General features: G+C 33.0%; 1 protein-coding gene across 2 annotated transcripts in view; it reads right to left on the bottom strand.

Annotated features, from left to right (window-relative positions):
* Window positions 1-22,678, bottom strand: part of KIFAP3 (kinesin associated protein 3) — a 165,123-nt gene that overhangs the window by 14,112 nt on the left and 128,333 nt on the right. For both annotated transcript variants that reach the window (XM_073804570.1, XM_019918423.3), the window contains exon 19: window positions 17,395-17,494. In XM_073804570.1, the coding sequence (XP_073660671.1) occupies window positions 17,395-17,494 (100 nt within the window). The remainder of the gene's footprint in view (window positions 1-17,394; window positions 17,495-22,678) is intronic.

Raw genomic sequence — 22,678 nt, 5'->3', positions numbered from 1 at the left:
CGCTAAATTAGCCACTGAAAAAGGAATCCGGATTCCTTTTCAAGATTGTTTTGCCTTTTAATTTCTGACAGGCCAATATGAAGGTGCTTTGTTTTTGGCTGGAAAAACCTGAAATGGAAAGAATTTCTGAAAAAGTGGGATGTATCAACTTAAGATAAAGCTAAACAAAGAAAACAGGCTTAAAAATATATTAAAGTATGGTATATTATTTGAGATAGAATGCTGACTTATGTCCACAAAAGAGATGATATTCAGAAAATCATTAATTATGCTCCTCTCTATAAGTCTATTCAAAAGACTAATTACTTAAAATGTTTAACCTTGATTACAGGCACAAGAAACCATTTGTTGATCGTGCCTCTCTAGTCTGAAATGTGTAGCTTTTATGTAAAAAGCAACATAGCCATACATAGATTTTACACTCACCAATAATTAACTTTAATGATAAAAGTATAAAGTTTAGAAAAATACTAACCCTTCTTCTCAAATACAGAAACAAGGCCACATTTGAAAATAGATTCTATTACAGAATGCCGCATTTGCCTCTCTGAAGTAGGTCTGAGTTATATTTAGTTGGCAGAGGCGCTGAGTACTTACAAGATTACCAAGTGATTTGGGCTACTGCTGAAAGACTGCACATTGGCCTAAAATCCCTACAGGTAAAATCCACAGGATTATAGGTCATAATTAATCCCCTTAACTCCAGACTTCCTTTCCATTTCCATAACCCTCAATGGAGGTTTACTGCCTTTTTTAAAAAAATGAGAAAACCTAATGATTTTAACAAATCTAAAACCCTTTCAATTAAAAGTTTTGAGAATTCATCAACAGCTATGACATCAGCATTAAAAAACATTCAAGGACTAAAATGTTTTGTAACTTATTTCCTTGGGAATATCTATCTGCCTATCTACCTACCTACCTACCTACGTAAACCTTTGCTCATGAGATGGGATGCATCAGAACCCAACATTTAAATCAAACTCTTTGATACAATGTCTCTTCAAATCTCACAATTATTCAAATTATGTTTTGTAGGGCAATGATGAGTTTCTAAAGAGACATTCTATTACAAAGCTATGAAAAGCTACTGTCTGAACTAATCCCTCCAAAGTGCTTACTGTTATAATGAAGTAACTAAATTCTAGTGAATTACCAGACCATTAAAGATCAGTGTCAAAAACAAAAAAGTGTCTTATTAAACAGCCTATATAACTCAGGAGGTTGTATTTTAATAATAATGTGATTCTTTGTCAAATATTGCACTGCTTAGGTTAAAATGCAAAAATATGAATCTATAAATCTGTTTACTTTTTAATCTAAGAAAATTCATCACAGTGTCTTTTAAAATTATTTTTATGTTTTTTCTGGCTTTGAGATATAATTGACAAATACTATTGTCTTTAGATTATCTGATTTTTTCTTCTGTAAGAAAATGTTAAAGGTAGAATCTTTTGTAACAGAAGTTAACAAATTCAACACTCAAAATAGCATGCTCTTAAAAAAAAAGTGTCTATTTAAGACATTACGGCATTCTTCTCTAATGATTAATTTGTGTCCTCTAAAGATTAAGGACAAATCAAAAATGTTTAAGATGTTTATTTCATTGGGACACACATACACACACCCTTATTTAATCAAGGTGTGAGAATAACACAAAAGTTAGCAGGAACATGTTGAAGACCACTGATGTATAAAAACTGACACTGTACTCTGTACTTAGTATTAATTCCTTAATTATTTTTCTAAGCACGATAATACTATTACCTTTAAAGATGTTTTTAAAAAGTGATATAAAGAATAATAAATAGGATACTTTAAGTCATCTCAAAAAATTATATTTTGGGCTTCCCTGGAGGCGCAGTGGTTGAGAGTCCGCCTGCCGATGCAGGGGACACGGGTTCGTGCCCCGGTCAGGGAAGATCCCACATGCCGCAGAGCAGCTAGGCCTGTGAGCCATGGCCGCTGAGCCTGCGCGTCCGGAGCTTGTGCTCCGCAACGGGAGAGGCCACAACTGTGAGAGGCCCGCGTACCGCAAAAAAAAAAAAAAAAAAAAAAAAGTATATATAGTATTATGTGCTTGTATTATAAAATTGTTGGTAGGAGCCTATGCTATATAGGTAATTTTTTAGTAACCTACATAACATAAAAAACTGCCTTTTGAAGGGCCTAGCCGCTCCGTGGCATGTGGAATCTTCCCCGACCGGGGCACGAACCCGTGTCCCCTGCGTTGGCAGGTGGACTCTCAACCACTGCGCCACCAGAGAAGCCCTATATATACATCTTGATTATATAGTTAATAAATACTACACATTATACATTTGAAATGATCTGATTTACACTTTAAAAAGATCACAATGGTTACTATGGGGGAAAATGGATTGCAAGGGAAGGTAAATGCAGAAGCAGGGAAATTAATTTGGAGGCTATTTTGAATGGTTCAGGTGACAGATGATGGTGGCTTGGACTAGAGTACTAACGGTGGAAATGGAAAGAAAAGCCCAAATTTCAGACAGTCTAGAAATGAAAACAACAGGACTTGCAGATGGTTTGCACTGGGGAGAGTGGTAATGGTGAAGAAAAGGGAGGAACCAGGGAAGACTCCAAAGTTTATGGCTTGAACTACTGGATGGTGGTGACATTTACTGAGATGGACGATTAGAGGAGGCACCTATTTGCATGTAGGAAATCAAAAGTTAAGTCTGATGATTTTATTAAACATTCCATTGGGTATGTTAAATAGTGAGAGGAATAAAGCTGGTGCTCAGAGGAGAGGCATCCGATAAAAATACAAGCCTTCAGATAGTATTTAATGCCATGGGATCTGGATGAAATCCTCTAGGTAGTGGGTGAAATTAGAAAAGAGGGCTCCCCAAAAGGATATGGATAGAGAACAGGGTTGAAGTCCTGAAGTAACCAGCATTTAAAGGTGAAAAGGAGGAGGAATATCCAGCAGAGAACAACACTGGGAAGGAATGGAGAAGATCTTAGGAGGAAAATTAAAAAAACAGGGTATCTTGAGAGCTGAAAGAAGGGAGTTTCAAAAAGCAGGGCCTGGATATCTGTGTCCAACACTGCTGAGAGTTAAAGATGAGAAAGGTCCATGGATTTGGCAATATGAAGATTACTAGCGATTGTGACAAAACTGGAGAAACAGAAGAGTGAATGGGAGTCTTTTGAGATGCACTGTATGAAGAGAAATGAGAAATGGGTAGTAGCTGGAATGTGATTTTGGGGCAAAGAGAGTTTAACGTTGGAGATTCCACATTGTGTTTACATTCTGACAGGAACGATCTAGTAGAAGGGAAAAGAGTGGTGACATGAAAGAAGTCCTTAGGAAGGTAAGAAGGAATGGGGTTCCGAGCAAAATGAACCAACTGGACTTTGAAAAAAAAGGGCACTTCCTTGCCTGTAACAGAGGGAAGAGAGTGAGGTGGGGTAAAAATAAGAGTAGAACACTGAGAGGTGGGGAGATAACTTGGGCAAGTTGCTTAACTCAATAAGCTTGGGTTTTCTTAATGTCTCCTTCCCTGAGCTGTTATGAAGATCAAATTAGATAAGGGATGTAATGATAGCAATTAGCATACTGCCTGGCACTCAGTAAATATATTTCAATAAATGCCAGCATTACTATTAATCAGCATATCTCAGATTATAGACAGATTTGAAACCATTTTAGAGAATAATATTTCAAATTATACAATTAGAATAAAGATTGAGTCTGTACGGCATTGAAGCCTGCATTGTTTCTATTCCTTTCCAGTAATTTCATTTAAAACTGGACTGGACGGTTCATGTTACAGAAACAAACTCTTTGGAGCAGTTTCACTTACTTAAGATTTTTCTTTTTCTTTTTAAATAACAACAAAAACTTAAAAAAATATGTTTATTTTGTGCAGAAATTTTCTGTGGACTTTCATGTCCAGAATTTTGGATGGATTGTGGACTGTCTGATGCAGATTTAAAGTATTAGAAAAACAAAGAAGCAAACTTCGAACAGTCCCCACCACCCTCAGATACAGTATCTAAAACTGCTTTAGTTTCTACCATTTTTTGCCCACATGCAAACTTTCATGTTACAATTTAAGTACACATAGATAGGCTTATTTGAAAACACAATAATGCTAGGAGTACAAGCTATTGGGCCTCCCTGGTGGCACAGTGGTTGGGAGTCCGCCTGCCGATGCAGGGGACACGGGTTCGTGCCCCAGTCCGGGAGGATCCTGCATGCCGTGGAGCGGCTGGGCCCGTGAGCCATGGCTGCTGGGCCTGCGCGTCCGGAGCCTGTGCTCCGCTGCGGGAGAGGCCACAGCAGTGAGAGGCCAGCGTACTGCAAAAAAAAAAAAAAAAAAAAAAAAAAAAAAAGTACAAGCTATAATTTTAAAGTTCAGCATTTCTACATTATACTAAATACCTTCTGAAAAGGCCTAGGGTAGTGCTGTACCTCCCCCTCTCCTAAAATTTTCAAGCCATTCTTTTCTTACCCTCCTTTCTTATTGGGGTAACTAAAAACTGACACTTTCCCCAAAATGGGTCCTCTGTTTTATCAGATCTGACTTTACTGCCCCCAAGTTAGAAATCTTATTCTGTGTTTCAATATATTTTCAGTTATTGTTTCTATGATAGTTGTCTAAATCAATGAATGGGTATTATGCACTGTCGATTTATCCCAACATTTTGATTTTTATGAAAATAGAAATAACTTATTTTGTGAAAACAGACAGCTATAAGATAGTAGTAACTGGCTTCAATGGTGAGAAAATAGAAGCTGATTTCTTTCTTTCATGTATTTTAGCATATTTCATATTTATGTATATTAATATGATCTATATCAACATATATTAATAAAATATATTTATCAATGGCTATCGTCTAAAATGGCATTCTAAAAGTGAATTTCTTGACAGAGATAAGTTTAGTTGCCAACCACAAAATAAGATGGTAGTAAAGATAAAAGGTATAAGTGAAAAATAAATTTAACAACGTATATTAACTGAATCAAATAGTTAATGCTTCAACTGAGAGGTTTCATTGCAGTAAAAAATGAGATTTTATTGTATTTCAGTCTGAAGATGCATATATTTAATAATGTATAAAATTCAGCTTGCTTAAATGTGATTTTGAATTTCCATTGATTTATTCAACAGATATTTATAATATTTCCAATATTTGTAAGGACCCATTTGGTAAGATGGTTCAGTGGATACTTATAATGATGTTCTTTTTACTTTAAGAATAGCTCTTACAACGTAGAGATCAAGTTTTTTGAAATCCTTTAAGTTCCTTTAAATACTATGAAATCTTCTCTGAAGTTGAAAGTGAAAAGTAATGTTCTGACTTATTAAATAAACTCATTAAGTACAAATTTATGTTGAAACTGAACATACAACATAATCAAAGAAACAACAAACCAGCTTACTTTATTTGAGTGGAAAGAGAGGTCGGGTCTTTCAAGAGCACGAAAGCAGACCCAATTTGAACATTAATGGCAGTGCACGTGCATGTGCAACCACTCCCGTACCCTGCCTCCCCAACACGTGCACACCTTTCTCCTCTCAGCTTATTAGCATTCTAAATCTTTCTCCCAGGCTTGGCCTTGCAACCACTTACTTGATAAAATAGGTCACTTAAAAAGGAAGAAAGCCCAATAAAATGAATTACAAAGACAACAAGTTTAAACTGATTGCCCTGTTTTCATACATTGTAGCTGAAATCTGCAAATATGCAGTTGGCTGTGCTTTGGCATTTAACAGCAAGTGATCAGCAAGGAGGAGGAAATTTTATTCTCATTAACGGTTGCAGATTTACTGCAGTGAAAAAGGGCTATGTAACCCGAGATGTGACAGTACAGAAAGATCAAAGCCTTGGATTGGAAACTAAATAAACCCTCTGGCTACTTCCTGCAAGGAAAATTCACTTTGGCAATGTAAAACAGAGCCCAGTTAAAAACTACTCTCAGTTTTATGAGCTGTCATAGCAGCTCAAATGGTTTGGACTGGCTGAGTTTAGAACATTATATTTCCTTGTTTTTGTCTTAGATACTTCTGTAAGCAGTTTTAAAGACTTTTTTTTTTTTTAAACACAACAACAAAAAAAAGAAAAAACTCTTTTCTTTTGGTTGAAACTGAGGAGGTAACCACTAAACTTATTAAAACAGGCAGGTCTTCATTTGCACATTCCTTTCTCATTTACTACAGTTTAATATTTTGCTCTTAGATTTATTTGGCAATATACATTTACCTTAATTATTCATTTGTAATCTGTACAATTCCTATTCAAAATAAGTGCAAATCAGTTTACAGGGCCCATATGGCTCATATCTGAGGGGTGAGCTATTTGTAATAGCACATCTGGTAGGACTATGGGCAATATGGAGAAACGGGAATAAATTAATATTACATTTAAAAACCCATAGGCTTTGGGTTTCGTCTGTTTTTTAAAAATATTTAAGAAAAAACATGTTTAACATTTCTAATATATGTTTAATATTTCTAATATAGGGACTTTTAAACAATTATCCATAAATACTTAAATCACATTGTTACATCAATCAAAACACAGATGGGCTAGAATCAATCAACCCCGTCCCTGAGTTTAGAAGTAAGCTCAGTATCATTGAATCCAGACTTAAGGGAAATAAAAGATGACGTGCTCTGTTTTCCTCTCTCTTTTATTTTTTTGGAGGGGGTGGTGGTGCTTATCAACCAAATTGCTTATAATTTTGAATTTCTCATTAGACTACGAATAAGCAAGACTTTGTAATGGTAATCTGGGACTTCCCTGGTGGTCCAGTGGTTAAGAATGTCTTCCAATGCAGGGGACTCAGGTTTATCCCTGGTCAGGAACTAAGATCCCACATGCCGCGGGGCAACTAAGCCCACGCACCACAACTACTGAGCCTGCACTCCACAACTACAGTGCCACATGTCACAACTACAGAGCCCCATGCGCTCTGGAGCCTGCGTGCCACAACTAGAGAAAAGCCCGTGCACCGCAACAAAAGATGTCACAACAAAAGATCCTGCAACGAAAGATCCTGCGTTCCACAACTAAGACCTGATACAGCCATAGATAAATAAATAAATAAACAAACAATATTGTAATGGTAATCCACATCCTATTCCCTTTAAAAAAAAAAACCCATAATTTTTTTGAAAATAAGAGCATTTCATGGGTCAAATATGTCATAAAAGCAGTCACCTTTGCTTAAGGACTTTCTACTTTCTTTTTAAATTTATAACTAATTTTTATATATCTGTACAGCCAACAAAAATGCTATTAATATGTATAAAAATGTATGAACTTTAACATTGGATAATCACTCTTAAATGGTGGTGATATAATGAACTTCCTAGTCATGAATGGACTAACTCCCATTCATTTCTTCTAGTACAAAGCTATACCATAACTGATGTGTTAACATTTTTACAGGATCTAGTCATATTCAGATTACTTTTTTCATTTATAAACTCAATTATGCTGAATTTCTTCTCCTAAATGGAAGTCCTAATAAAGTGACAATAAATTTGGTTTCCTTTGGGAGCATCTTTGGATTTTACAAATAACTAACATGCATACCTCCAAAAACTTAGCTCAGATCACCAGATTGAAAATTAACATGAATTTGATGAGAGCAGCCTGTCACCAACTTCTTCTCTTGTTTCTAAATTTCCAAAGGAAAGTAAATCGCTTAAAATACTTTTTCAAGTCAGCATAATTTCTCTAGGATAAAACATCTTCCCAGGTTTACAGGATTCTTAGCCTTGGTTTTTGGCTTGTATTTCTATATTTCAGTAAAGTTTACAATTTGCTAATGCTGATGTGTGATAATCTAATAGAATCTGGCCTTAAAAGTTATAGGCCCAATTTACTAATAAAACCTAATTCAATTTTCCTTGGGAAATGCAAATCATTAGTGTCCAAGCAGTGGAACCGAATTTCCTTGCCCTTTTATGGCTAGAAAGTTTTCTCTATTAAAAAGTCTAAACAAATAAGTCAACTAAGACTAATATATGAAGATTCATTTATAGGCATAAAATAATAGCATCATGTATATAAACATTGATTAATTAGCTAAATAAATGATTTGCATGAGACATAAACCCTTCTAGACTGAGATTATCTCACTCATCCTCATTTTTTATACAACTGGATTAATCTGTAGCGAACTTAATGAACTACTTAAAAGAATTTAATGGTAGTGAACTAATTAGTTACTTAATGTGTTAATAAATTTTTAGCAACTTGTTCTCCAAGCAATCTAAATACCAATTTGCAGTAAGCCATATACAGTGTATTAAAGCAAAATAAGTAAACAATATATTGTATCACACAAAAAAACCTACATATCTTACTCTGAAGTTTGATAACACTTACTCTAAAACTTTCTAAAGCACAGTTCACTATTAAGACTAATATATCTGCTTGCCTTTTGGAGGCAGTAATGGTGTAATACTAAGAATGCTGGCTCTTACCAAGCTTAAAGGCGTCACTATTTATTACCTAACTGGTTTGGGGCTAGTCCCTTAAAAATCTCTGAGTCTCAATTTCTACATTTGTTAAAATAGGGCCAATACTACTCTTTGCCCTATATACCTCACACACGGTTGATGGTCAAATGAGACATATGATAATATGTGTTAGCTACATGCGAGTTATTAGTCCTGGTATACTAAGATTTAGGCCAAAAAACATTTAAACATTTTATTCTTTAAAACTTTTAGAAGTCTCCTAAGACATTCCATCTTCTGAAAAAAAAAGAAAAGAAAACTAGCAGAATTGTTATGAGAGTATTTAGAGAGAAAAAAAATGTAATGTGATTTAATGTAAGGATTGTGTTACAGCAAGTCTCATAGTATAAAAAACCATTTATTTGCATTGGTTTGATTTTCTCATCAGAACTGTGTCACACAGCTATTGCCACTCTTGTTCTCCTGTTTTCACCATCCCACAGATTTAACCACTTCATTACCTTAGATGGGATTTTACCTGTCATATAGTATTATTTCTTATGAATGGTTTTATTCATTTCAAGAAATTTATACCATGCATTTTTGATTGGTTAATACTAATGAAGGTGGGAAGAACTTAAGATTATTTCTATTGGTTATACCTATAGCTGTAGCAATTATGACTGAGTGTGAAATACATGTTTATACATACTAAAAACAATGTCATTTGGACAACTAAATACAATTATAATAAACATTTGCACAGATCTGGATATTTTTAGATCAAATCATATACCCTGAAACAGAGTAACTTTTAAAAGTAAACAGGATATTGTCTTGTTACCCAACACCATGGTTTCTATAGAGGTTCTGCTGTATATGTTTTAATCATGATTTAACAAAATTCCATTTAAAGTGAGAAGCAACTCTTGCAAATATCCCAACTTAGATACAGCTAAGAACAAGTATTAGGGAACTTCGCAAATGTGCACATGAAAAACAAAGAGTAAATAAAATGTATAACAGTGCCTGAACAAAGCATTCAGCAAGGTTTTTTTTTAAATATTATGCACTGTTAATAATAATGTTTTAATACATGCAAAAAATATAAATGGAATGACCAAATATTTCAAACATACTGTCAGCTTTCATTACTAGAATTACAGATGTGGCAGTGGTGTACTCAATTTTATGCTGTCAAAACATCATAGGTGAATAATGGTTTTATTCAAAATTTTTCTCAATAAGAAAAAAGCAAATTAAAAGGTCTCTGGGGTCAATTCTTTAAAAAGATGAATTTTATATAAAGTAAATATCTATTGCTAAATATCTATTTTTACCTATTTTGACTTTCATATTTACTTAAATCAGAACACTAATCTAATACGTGGACAAAATCATGTGGCACAAAAGTAGGTACTAAAAATAACATTTATTCCCCAATTAGGTAAGTGTATCTCACGATACTCAATGTATCTATTTTCTTGATAGAAATCACACAATCATTTATCCAGTCTTTATCTCTGATTATTTCATGAGGATAAATTCTTAGAAATGAAGTTACAGAATTAAGGAAGTATACAATTTTAGGCTTCTGTTCTCTGTTACCAAATATATTTCACAAAGGTTTTGTCCATTTAAGTCCCACAAGAAGTGTGTCAGAGTGCCTCTTTGCTCCCATGTGTGGGTATTAGCATTAGAAAATCTTTGGCAACTGATAGGTGAAAACGGAATCTGGCTGCTTTATTTTATATTCATCATGTCTGGAAAGATTACTAACTAAAGTCAGGAGTTTTTTTTAAAGACTTCATGAAGCATGTTCTCCTCTGAGAAAAAGTTATAAAGAAATTAGGAACAAAAAAGCTACACACTAAATAAAGCAGTGTTTTTTTTGATGATTATCTTTAAAAGATTTAATAAGTATTTTATAATTCATTTAGTTCTTACAATGCTGCTGAACAAATGGTTGGTCTCCAATATCTATCAAAGGGAAATGTTTCTACGAGGTTCTTTTCACTTTCTTTTGATCCTTCCACATAATTTCAACATTACTGCCACAGTAATGAAGGTCACTAAAACTTAAACTATTAGAACAAATGGAAGAGTTTGGTTTATCAATTAAAATTGATATAGGACTTATCAAATAAGGGATTTTATAGGCATATTTAATTTTATCTCAATATATGAGAATTTCTCGATTGCCAAATTAAGGGTTGTAATATAGACAATAATTTGATTTATCTTTTGAATAACTGCTTTGAAATAATACCCTAATATATAGTTCTAGGAATAATAAAAAAGGTCAGTAAATACTACACAATGCCTTTTAGACAGGCAATATTTAATTTTAAGGGTGCTCTTCTCAAGTGAAATAACTGAGTTAACTAAATGCCTGAGTTTAATGAAGGTGGCCTATAGCAAAGAAATAAGTCTAATTTTTACAGGTAGAGTCCCTGTCTTAGGAAAAATTACACATTTAAAATTTTGGATAAAAGATTATTTCTCATATATTAAGAAAATAATGTGTTAGTTCTGGTCAGTAAAATTTTAAAAAGTGCAACTGATGTTTCAACTGTGATTTAATGTTTCAAAGAAAATATATTAGAGAGAACAGAATAAAAGGTGTATATGTGAAATATATAATACATATAATGAACAGAAAAGTTAATCACCAAGTACTCTAAGAAAGAAAAAAAAAGAGGCAGGCATATACACAGAAAATGAAAGTGTAAGATTCAGATGGCTCAATAATGCACACATCTAGTTCATCTCTGACTCTAGTGAAATGGTCAGTAGATGACATCACTGTGCCAACCACAGAGAAGATCTTCAGGCCCTCTGAAAAATATTTTTCAAAGCCCCAAGGAAACCTAAGCAGTCTCTGAAAGTTTTTTCCAGTTTATGAAAATTGGATTCTTATAAAAGAAAAATGGACCATTTTTACTGCAACAAAAACTGATTTGTAAAAGCTGGAAGCAGTTTAAAAATACTCAACATGAGGTTCTTGTTAGTCTTGAAAAGTAAGAGTTATAATAAAAAAAAACTGTCCAAAAATATGGTATGGATACATTGTATATAAGGGGAAAAAAGGCTAGTCTTACTCCTATTATTTTTAATTAGCTTCAATAGCAAGTTCCACTTTACTTTCTAACGCCAGTTCAGGTTTTGGGAGGGGAAGATTTACATCTGACCCTCTGGCAATGTCAACTCTCTAGCTAATGCCTTGGAGCCCTAATACACTTTGCATTACCTCAAAATGTTGGGAAATTCTGGTGCCAAGAGGTTCAAACTGATAGTGACACATGTCTAAAACCCAGGATTCGCTGTCCAACTGCCAGTATGTATTTTATCAAACATCCAGTCTCCCTCGTAGAATAGGATGGATGAGTTTAACAGTTTTCACTGTTTCCAATTAAACTGCCCTGCTATATTACAAAAATGCAGACGTTCAGATTAAGAAGGACCCCCCCGACTTGGATTTTAAGAAATATACAATTTGAGCTGTTTAAACAATACTCTAAATTTGACTCAGTTACCCCATTTTAACAGACTTGTCCCATTACTAAACATGGTTATTTTAGGAAGAAATTGAAGACTTTTTCTGTGAACAATTAAAAAAAAAAAACTCTTACACAAATTACAAATTTGTTCTTTACCTTGCAGAAACTTGGGATCATCTACTTTATCTGAACCCACTGAAACTGACATGTTAAAAATCCACAAAGACTGAAAAGTCACGATTACTGGTTGAATAGCATGCCACTTGGCACTGGTATGCTGTTTCATGTTCTCAAATCATTAGAAACAATGGTAATTATAAAAATTCACATTTTATACATTTTTAAAATATTATTACTATTCCAATTAACTTGACACTGCTTGTTAATCAAAGACATATGATGAAGAACAGGGAAAGAATTTCTAAGTCATCTGGACAATTTTCCTGATTTAAAGGAAAAAAAAACTACCATACGACCCAGCAATCCCACTACTGGGCATATACCCTGAGCAAACCATAATTCAGAAAGAGTCATGTACCAGTATGTTCACTGCAGCTCTATTTACAGTAGCCAGGACATGGAAGCAACCTAAGTGTCCATCAACAGATGATTGGATAAAGAAGATGTGGCACATATATACAATGGAATATTACTCAGCTATAAAAAGAAACAAAATTGAGTTATTTGTAGTGAGGTGGATGGACCTAGAGTCTGTCATACAGAGTGAAGTCAGAAAGAGAAAAACAAATACCGTATGCTAACACATATATATGGAATCTAAGGAAAAAAAAAAACGGTCGTGAAGAACCTAGGGGTAAGATGGGAATAAAGACACAGACCTACTAGAGAATGGACTTGAGGATATGGGGAAGGGAAAGGGTAAGCTGTGACAAAGTGAGAGAGTGGCATGGATGTATATACACTACCAAATGTAAAATAGATAGCTAGTGGGAAGCAGCCGCATAGCACAGGGAGATCAGCTCGGTGCTTTGTGACCACATAGAGGGGTGGGATAGGGAGGGTGGAAGGGAGGGAGACGCAAGAGGGAAGAGATATGGGAACATATGTATATGTATAACTGATTAACTTTGTTATAAAGCAGAAACTAACACACCATTGTAAAGCAATTATGCTCCAATAAAGATGTTAAAAAAAACCACCTCAAAATAGATAACATTTCCTGTTTTTAAAATCAGCTTTTTCAATATTCAAAATTCAATCAAGGCATTATTCTTTCATAATTAACCCAAATTCTTCATGTTGTTCAGTAAGTCTGCTTATTCTTATATTCACAGTAAAGATGAAGAATAAGAGTTCAACACCTTCTGTCTATATTTTTCAAAAATATTCCCATTTTGCTTAAAATCAATTAAAATGAAATATTTCAAAAGCATCATTTTAAGTCAATGTTATTTAGTCTAATAGGTTTTAAATTTACCTATTGGATATCAGAAGCCTAAAGGTAGCCATTAGTTTAAAATTTCACATCTGGGACATTATGCATCAAAATTATCATGCCAAAATATGTGAATAATTATGGAACAATTTAAAATACTTAAATCTTTGTAGAATTAAAAAAAATAAGCCAGAGTTAAGGTCCATGGTTTGTTGCTATCAAAGAAGAACAAAGAAATCCTATTAGAAGACAATCCTAACAACAAAAATGATTCATAAAAGAAAGAGTAAATGATTCTAGAGAAGGTCAATAAAAAATGTAGCAAAGAACAACTATGAATTTTTGGTTATACTGTAAGCTTTCTCTGTATATCTGCTGATAAAATTTAGAGTCCCTTTTTATTTGATCTGTTACTCAGAAAAAAACTGAGGAAATTCATAGTAAATTATTTCTTCTGGAAATACAAAGAGAAAATGATACAGTTACATGATTTAAGGCCTGAAAAATTACAAAAGACAAGAGATGAAAGACTTAGCTTTCTCAAGGGAAGTTCTTTTGAAAGGGCAAACAATTCTCAATTCAAAATGATTATAATAAATAAGTATATCACTCTTGATTTGAAAAAATATATAGTCTACATGAAGTTTTATTAACTAATCCTTTAAACCAACATAGCTGTGATGTGTTTTTTATGATGTGAAAAAAGCTACTTATATATTTTTATTCTTGAAAAGGAACTAAAGGCACAAAGGTAAGAGAACTTTCTCAGTCTTTTAAAAAACAACTTGTTAACAGAACTGAGGAATAAAATCCTGAAATCTTTGGACACAGTACATAACTTAATCTTTGAGTATAGCCATCTCTCTAAACATCTTTATTGTTTTATAAAATGACCATTTTTGAAAACCAGAAATGAAAGATTTTGCGGAGTTGAGCTCAAGTTCATTCCTTTGGATATTCAATTTTAATGAAAATGTTCAGGTTCTTTAAAATCACATAACTATAGAAAAAAATCATGTCTTTCTCAAATAAGTAACGCATGGTTAGTATCACACAAAACAATGTTTTGTTCATAGTGAAACATAAATGGCAGAAAAATTAATCTTTTAAATGCTATCAGCAAAAATTTTCAATATAAACATTAGGATTATATAATGAAATAACTTCTTCCCTTTCTAATTATGTTTCAGAAAACATTTGTACAGTGAATTGTCACATGATGGAGTATAATAGTTATAATAATTAAAGAGAATCTCTATTTAAATAATTATGGCTAACACAGACAGAGACATCAGAAGTAATCAAAAGCCATATGCTTCTGGTATTTAACCATGTTTAATTTTTTTCCCTAAGGCAAGTCGTTTCTCATCATGACAATCCAGTACACCAATGAAACTATTTCTAAAGTGTTATTATTTAAGTTCACTAAAGACTACTGAACTACATATAAGGTTATTGCATTTCATAAAATACCCCTGTATTTTTCCACTATGCTTTTAAATTTTGTCACGACCAACAGTGGGTTGTGAAATCAATATAGTGGGCTGCAATCTGAATTTTAAAAATAAAATTGAATAGACTAAAGCAGAATATATCATTGTGCATTACAGATAGTAAGAGTAATTACTGTTTTAAGAATTTTTTGTTTTATATATATGTGTGTGTATATATAAATATGTATGTGTGCACTGGGTTGCAATATGAAAGGTATTTCTTAATATGGGTTGTGGCAAAACAAAACAAAAAAACACTTAAAAGTCACTATAATATGCTACGTTTCCTTCAAAATTAGGTACCGTGTTATACTGGAAAGATCATAAGACATATAGACCTAAGTTCAAATTTTTTTCTCTATCATCCTACATGTGTGAGTTGGTTACTTAAATTATTAGAACCTTGATTTTTCATTTTTAAAATGTCTATGAAAATAGACATTATAAAAATCTTGCTAAGTAAGTTAAAATAAACATAATAAATATTTGCAAAATAAATTATACATAATTGATAATGGTTGCAATAATTATTACTATTGAATTGAAATGGCTTACTACAAGCGATGATTCAAGAGTTGTAACACATTGGTCACAATTGTATTCTTAAACACATCCTCCAAACATAAATATTTATGTTAATAAAATTATAATTTTAGAAGAGAAAATTAAATCAATAATCTAAAGAAAAAACTAGTCTTAAGGGCAAAAAGACTACATCTATTCACTGGACCATTTTAATGTGAAATTTCAATAGTCATCCTAAATTAAAATATTACACCTCTAGCAATGATATGAAGGGAAAACTATTATTTACACTTTCTGGCAAGACTTAAAAAATCTATGAGACCAGTAATGAAGCAGGATATCTGTTGAGGGAAACTTTACTATAATTGTACAACAATGCTGGCATGTTAGGTTTTTTCCCTTAAGTATTTTATTTGAATGCCATGCAGGGAGGAAAAGTCTTTAATTTAATCAAAGCATCAACTTTTTTTTTTTTGCGGTACATGGGCCTCTCACTGTTGTGGCCTCTCCCATTGCAGAGCACAGGCTCATGGCCGCAGGCTCAGCGGCCACTGCTCACGGGCTCAGCGGCCATGGCTCACGGGCCCAGCCGCTCCGCGGCATGTGGGATCTTCCCGGACCGGGGCACGAACCCGTGTCCCCTGCATCGGCAGGTGGACTCTCAACCACTGCGCCACCAGGGAAGCCCTAAGCATCAACTTTTTAAAACGGTGATGTCTGAATAATTGTTAAAATACATGTATTGTAACAATAAATGCTGAAGAGGGTGTAGAGAAAAGGGAACCCTCTTGCACTGTTGATGGGAATGTAAATTGATACAGCCACTATGGAGAACAGTATGGAGGTTCCTTAGAAAACTAAAAATAGAACTACCATATGACCCAGCAATCCCACTACTGGGCATATACCCTGAGAAAACCATAATTCAAAAAGAGTCATGTACCACAATGTTCATTGCAGCACTATTTACAATAGCCAGGACATGGAAGCAACCTAAGTGTCCATTGACAGATGCATGCATAAAGAAGATGTGGCACATATATACAATGGAATATTACTCAGCCATAAAAGGAAATGAAATTGAGTTATTTGCAGTGAGGTGGATGGACCTAGAGTCTGTCATACAGAGTGAAGTAAATCAGAAAGAGAAAAACAAATACTGTATGCTAAGACATATATATGGAATCTAAAAAAAGAAGAAAAAAAAAAGGTTCTCAAGAACCTAGGGGCAGGACAGGAATAAAGATGCAGACGTACTACAGAATGGACTTGAGGACACGGGGAGGGGGAAGGGTAAGCTGGGACGAACTGAGAGAGTGGCATGGACATATGTACACTACCAAATGTAGACTAAATAGCTAGTGGGAAGCAGCTGCATAGCACTGGGAGATCAGCTCGGTGCTTTGTGACCACCTAGAGGGGTGGGATAGGGAGGGTGACGCAAGAGGGAGGAGATATGGGGATATATGTGTATGTATAGCTGATTCACTTTGTTATAAAGCAGAAACTAAGACACCATTGTAAAGCAAGTATACTCCAATAAAGATGTTAAAAAAAAAAAGAACAAAGTTTAAAAAAAATACATGTATTGTGTTCTTATTTTATATTTTATTGGCTTTGGAAAACACTTACGAAACAATCTGGGTCATTAATTTGGCAAAAGTACTGTCTATTTCAATAGACAGCCTGTATTTTCCAAAGTGAGGAAGCATACACACACACACACACACACACACACACACACACACACCATATATATATATATATATATATATATATATACATATATATATATACACACACACACACACACACATTTTTTTTTAGAACTGTGATCTTCATTTTTTTACATACAAAATGTGACTTCATAAGTTAATTTAAAATCAAATGAGTATGTTCTTGAAAATATTCAGGATTCTTTTTTTTTTTACTCTTTAATGGAAAAAGAAAAATGGGAAGTGAAGAAAATTTTAGCTTTTCAAAAACAAGGGGAACAGCATATATTAGATTTTTCTTGGAAGACTGTTTACCTGCCAGGAAATGAATGCTGCCCAGCTACATCTCCATTTTGAAGGTGATAATCATTGAAGAAATCTGGACTCATGGCTCCTTCAGAGGCAACTAATCCATCTAGGATGAAAGAAAATAGTAACTAGTGAAACATCTTTGCAGGGAATAAAAAGGAAACTGTTCTATCAAGTAACACAATAGAAAATAACCTGTATATTTAATCCGGAAGAAAAATGTTAGCATGATATTCAATTCTCTCTGCGAGTATGAACAGAAGACCATACATACTTAAGTGTTCTTTTACAATGATTGGACATTTATTGAGCATCTACTATGTGGTAGTACTATTTTATTAGAGAGATGAATAAGAAAATCTCTGCCTTCAAGGGGCTTCCAGTTTTGTGGAGAAGACAACAAAAGTTAAGGGATGAGGTAGGATAGGGAGGGACAATAAACCTTCCAGGCTAAGAAACAGAATGAGTAAGGAAATAGAAGAGACATTAAATAGCATGGTTTCGGTAAAGACCAACACTCTAGTATGTCCGACATTTTATACCCAGACAGCTTCATCTGCATAGTATGATTAGGGAATTATACATTTCAAATAAGTGAATTTTTATATAAGCAATGCTTGACACTTTAAGTGTCAAACCTTAAAACAAACACACAAACTTGGGTTAGAAATCCTTGAAAATACATTTTATATTTCCTGTGTTTTTAAAAAGTATACTGAATATAATTTTAAAACTTCTTGATAACTCAGTCTTCATTATAAACATCAATTATTATGTAGTAACGCCCTAGGTTATTAGATATATTTGACTACCTATGCTATGTGGCTACACTACTATGCTTTTTGAGTACTTTTTCTTTGCTTATAAAGTGCTCCTTTTCCTAAATCTAAGTCTTTATTATTACTTCTTGCTGATTTTAGAGTGATACTACTTTCTCATTCGCTCCAATCTAAGAATCCAGATGACCTATTTTTGATAGAATTATGAGTAAGTTAAGAATAAGAAGAATCTGAGGAAAAAAGATCCAAGTGATGGCCTCAGGGCTGTTTTATGCATAGAACAAATATATTTTAGTATATGGCTTTTGTAATTACTATTCGAAAAGCTCTGAAGCCTTTTAAAGTTTCCTTTTCTGAAAGTACTCTGGGTTGGTAAGTGACCTCTAGGTCACTTGTTGGCTAGGTGGTATCCACAACATAGTTTATAAATTTGGCACACAGTAAGCAAATTATTCAGTCACCAGACAATCATTTTACACCTACCACATGCAATAATACTTTGCTAGGTCCTGTGGAAAAACTTAGAATACATCATTTCTGTTTTCAGGAATTTCAGGTTAAGTGAAATACAAATAGACACTTAAGATGCAATTAAATAATACATTTCATTAATAAATGATACACAACAGGAAGGGATATACCTACTAAATGAACGCTGGAGGCTGAAAAAGCTACAGAAGGATTACTGTGTTCTGTAGAGGTTAGAAAATCCTACTTGGGAAGGGAGGGAGGCAGAGGTGTAACTGATTTGAGTATTGATAGACAGCTGGGAATTAAATGATAAAATCTGTTTAGGAATAAGGGTATTAAAAATCGAATAGATGGTAAAAATTAATAGAGTTGGGAAATGAATAGGTAAAAATAATTGGTATTTCCATAAGACTCCTGTACTGTACTACTCATTTGTTACATATATCCATTTGTTACATACCATATACTAAAGACTTGCATTATTATTTAATTGTTGAATTGTTAATAATACCTCTGGTATTTACCTTATTACTTTAGTAAATTTAAAATACTTAAGAGGTAGCTAAAAAGTATGTAATATTTAGTCCAGTTTCTGTGTCCTCTAAAAGTTAAAAATTCTATAAACCAAAAGTCCAGCTAAACACAAAAAAAGTTACAAAAAATGAAATTATGGGAATGCCAAGACACCACAGATTGAGAGTTAAGCGGCTAAAAAAATTAATTTTCTATGGATCTAAGACTGTGAAAGTTTGGCTAAAATTAACAAGGTGAAGACCACAAAAATCAACAAGTTTCTCTGTTAAATTAAAACCAAATAATTTAGGATCAGGAGTTAAGAAATCTGCCAATTTTAGAGGAACAAAGCTAAGGAATGCCAAAATAAAATGTATACCACACTTTGAAAATGAATACAAAGATATTCAGCATGCCAGCAGCATAAAAGATTCTAACACTCAGAAATATAACACTCATATAAATACAACCAAATAAACATACCTGAATTATACATTAAAAGTTAATATTACATGAAACACGATCTAGTGAAGTGAATCAGATGAGGAAGAACTTAAATGAAAAACTGTTGTCAAATTCTCAACATCTTCATTTTGATTCAAAGCTCTCATTGTCTTCAAAGGGAAAAATGAGTAAGAAGGATAAATGGAATACAGGGAACTACAAACGGGGATCTCATCAAATAGAGATGAAACCAGAAAAAATTTGAATTTAAAGATTCAGCCAGAAATTTTATAAACCCAGAATACAACTAGTTTAAGAAATTTTGTAAACCTAGAATACAGTAAGTTTAGTAATACAATAAGCCTGATATTATGTGAATAAAGAGTAAACTTATATTTCTGAACTTAATTTTTAATAATCCTAATCATTTGGTAAACTACAGCTTCTACACTGCCCTTTAATGACTTGACAAAATTTAGGTAACTCTGTAATATGAGCAATCATTCTTCACTATAATGAAGTATAGAAGTTAAATTATATCTTAAATCATCAACTCAAGTACTTCAACTTCTTTGGAATTAACTGTTTCTCAGCATTCTGTAACCAAAATTAATTTTTATAGAAATACTGAAAAGGAATCATGTATTTTTGGTTGTAATCATGTATTCAGATAAATCTAGGAGTGTCCTTCTTAAGCTCCTACTCTAACCTTACTGTTTCAAAGACAGCAACAAGGAATCAAAGAATTTCATGTAACATTTAAATGCCCAGAGAACAAATAGAAGACAGAGAGGATATACACCAGAGCACTTTGTAAATTGTAGAGCATTATATACATTTAGGTTATTAAATTACATGAAACCTTTTAGACCATAGTTATATAACACACCTTCTTGAGGTGCTCTAAGTAATGATGATAAATGTGGTTATGAGTAAAATGGGGTATGTATTGGAACAAGAACGAAATCAAAGCAAATTTACTGCCAGCATAGATAATTTATCAACTTTCTGATTTCTGAAACTCAGTTAAAAAAACTGGCTTATACATATTGAATAAATAAAAGTAAACAAATACAAAAACTCAGTATCTTCTTATATATTGTTACTGAAGTAAACTTTATTTCTAAAAGTCAAATGAAAACGTAGTATTAGGCTCTTTGGTGAACTAGCTAAAAGTGAAATCATGACTGTGTGGGAGGAAACAGATATAAAGAGTGAAGAAAATGAGAAAAAGAAATGACTAAAATAGATAAATCATAACTTATTTGGCTACACCTGATAAGATACATCACATAAACACATAGGTAAATGAAAATTATGGTTTTACAATGATCCTGAGACAGAAATAAACCATTTTAAGTTTCATATTCTGTAATATAGTTACATAATAAATGCTAAGGATAAGATTCATCACAATGAATGAAGAACAACAGCAAAAAAGTAACAAATAATTTAGAAATGTGTAGTAGCAATACAGCTTTATAAATTACAATATACTTCCTCTGTGGGTAAAAAGTACTACAGCAAACAGCATCATTTTCATGATAGAAAAGGAAATTAGTCAGTAACTGCAATCACAATTATTTTAGACTAAGAAAAAAAAATAATGTAACTATAAGGAGATGTATAAGTAGATTCCTATTTCAGATAACAGAATGAGGGTCCTTTTTTAAAAATAATAGCAAGAAAGAAACAGATACATTTTGACATGTCTAACAGTTGGAAAGCATAGAGGGCAATACTAATGACCAGGAAGTAGCAAATGCTATTTCATTTTTAAATAAAAGATAAGACCAGGGTATCACTGGCCATTTAGCTTAAACTCTGTGGTTGAAAAACTACTACAGTTGCTTTTATCAGAAGCTGCCTAAAGTTTCATGGAGAGCCAGAGACTTAAGTAAGATTGCTAAAGCATCCCAACAAATCTGCAGTGTTACAAATTTATCTGATGTTTCTGAAGATACAACTGCACACAGTAAAAGACAAGAGACTAGCATTGTCGAGATTTCCATGACACATATCAAAAACACCACAGAGACTCACTTAGTTGATGAACTATTCATGAAAAATAAAGTAGGTAAAATAATAAACTAAAAAAGTACAGGTGGCTTGATATGAGAATTTTATCTTTAAACTCATAGCAATGTAATCTCTGCTGTCAAGTGTGTACCATATCATCAGGCTATAGGTATAAAAAAACAACCATGAGGCTATCTAAAGATAACACTTCACCCCTCAAATGCTTAGATTTATTTATTTTTCCATCAGCTGTGGCTGTTTCTAAATTTAGATATATAAAAATGTGTACAATTCAGATTTCTCACAAAAGCATAGGTTGTACATTTTAATTGTATCTCACAGAAAAATGTTATGATTTTCATTTTAAGGGGTCAACTTAAATGAATTAATTTTGGAAAAGTGGTATAATTTTTTAGAAATCTGTTCTGAAATTCTAATTGTATTAAAACAACAAAGTTAAATACTGAGGTGGTTACAAGTTTTATTCGTTTTTGGAAACTGCTCATTGATTCACACTGAAAAGTAGCTATCTATCAATTTTCAAAGCAAGAAACCTGATTCCAAGAAATTCTGATTTCTATTATCAAAAAATTCACATCATATATATTTTACATCATTTTACTTCATGAATATCTGACTAGGTAAGGAACAGCTGCTTGCCATTATTAAATTAAGAAATTCTGGTTGGTTGAAATTAATCATCTACTCCATCTGGTTTGAAACTCAAAGCAGTATTTCATAACTACTGTAAAGTTCAGTTAGGAAGAAATCTATTTAATTTTCAAAGTAAAGTACCAATTTTCCAGGATTCAAGTATCTATATCAAATATAAAAATAATGCAGCCTTATGGGCAATATGCACAGCATACAATTATGAAAAATATATGAATGAATACATAGTAGGAAAAAAAGGTGAGCCATTAATTCAGATACAATTACTTTAAATGCTTTTTATTTGCAACCTGCTACAGATCTTAGTTAGAAATCCCTTCTTTTGTCTCTTCAACTAAATGACTTCAATGAAGTAATTACTTCAATGAAGTAATTAATACTGGTAACAGTGC

This window comes from Tursiops truncatus, chromosome 1 (genome assembly GCF_011762595.2).
Source record: "Tursiops truncatus isolate mTurTru1 chromosome 1, mTurTru1.mat.Y, whole genome shotgun sequence".
NCBI classification, from domain to species: Eukaryota; Metazoa; Chordata; class Mammalia; order Artiodactyla; family Delphinidae; genus Tursiops; species Tursiops truncatus.
The sequence above is the reverse complement of the archived record's forward strand: the minus strand, read 5'-3'. Positions and strand labels throughout refer to the sequence as shown.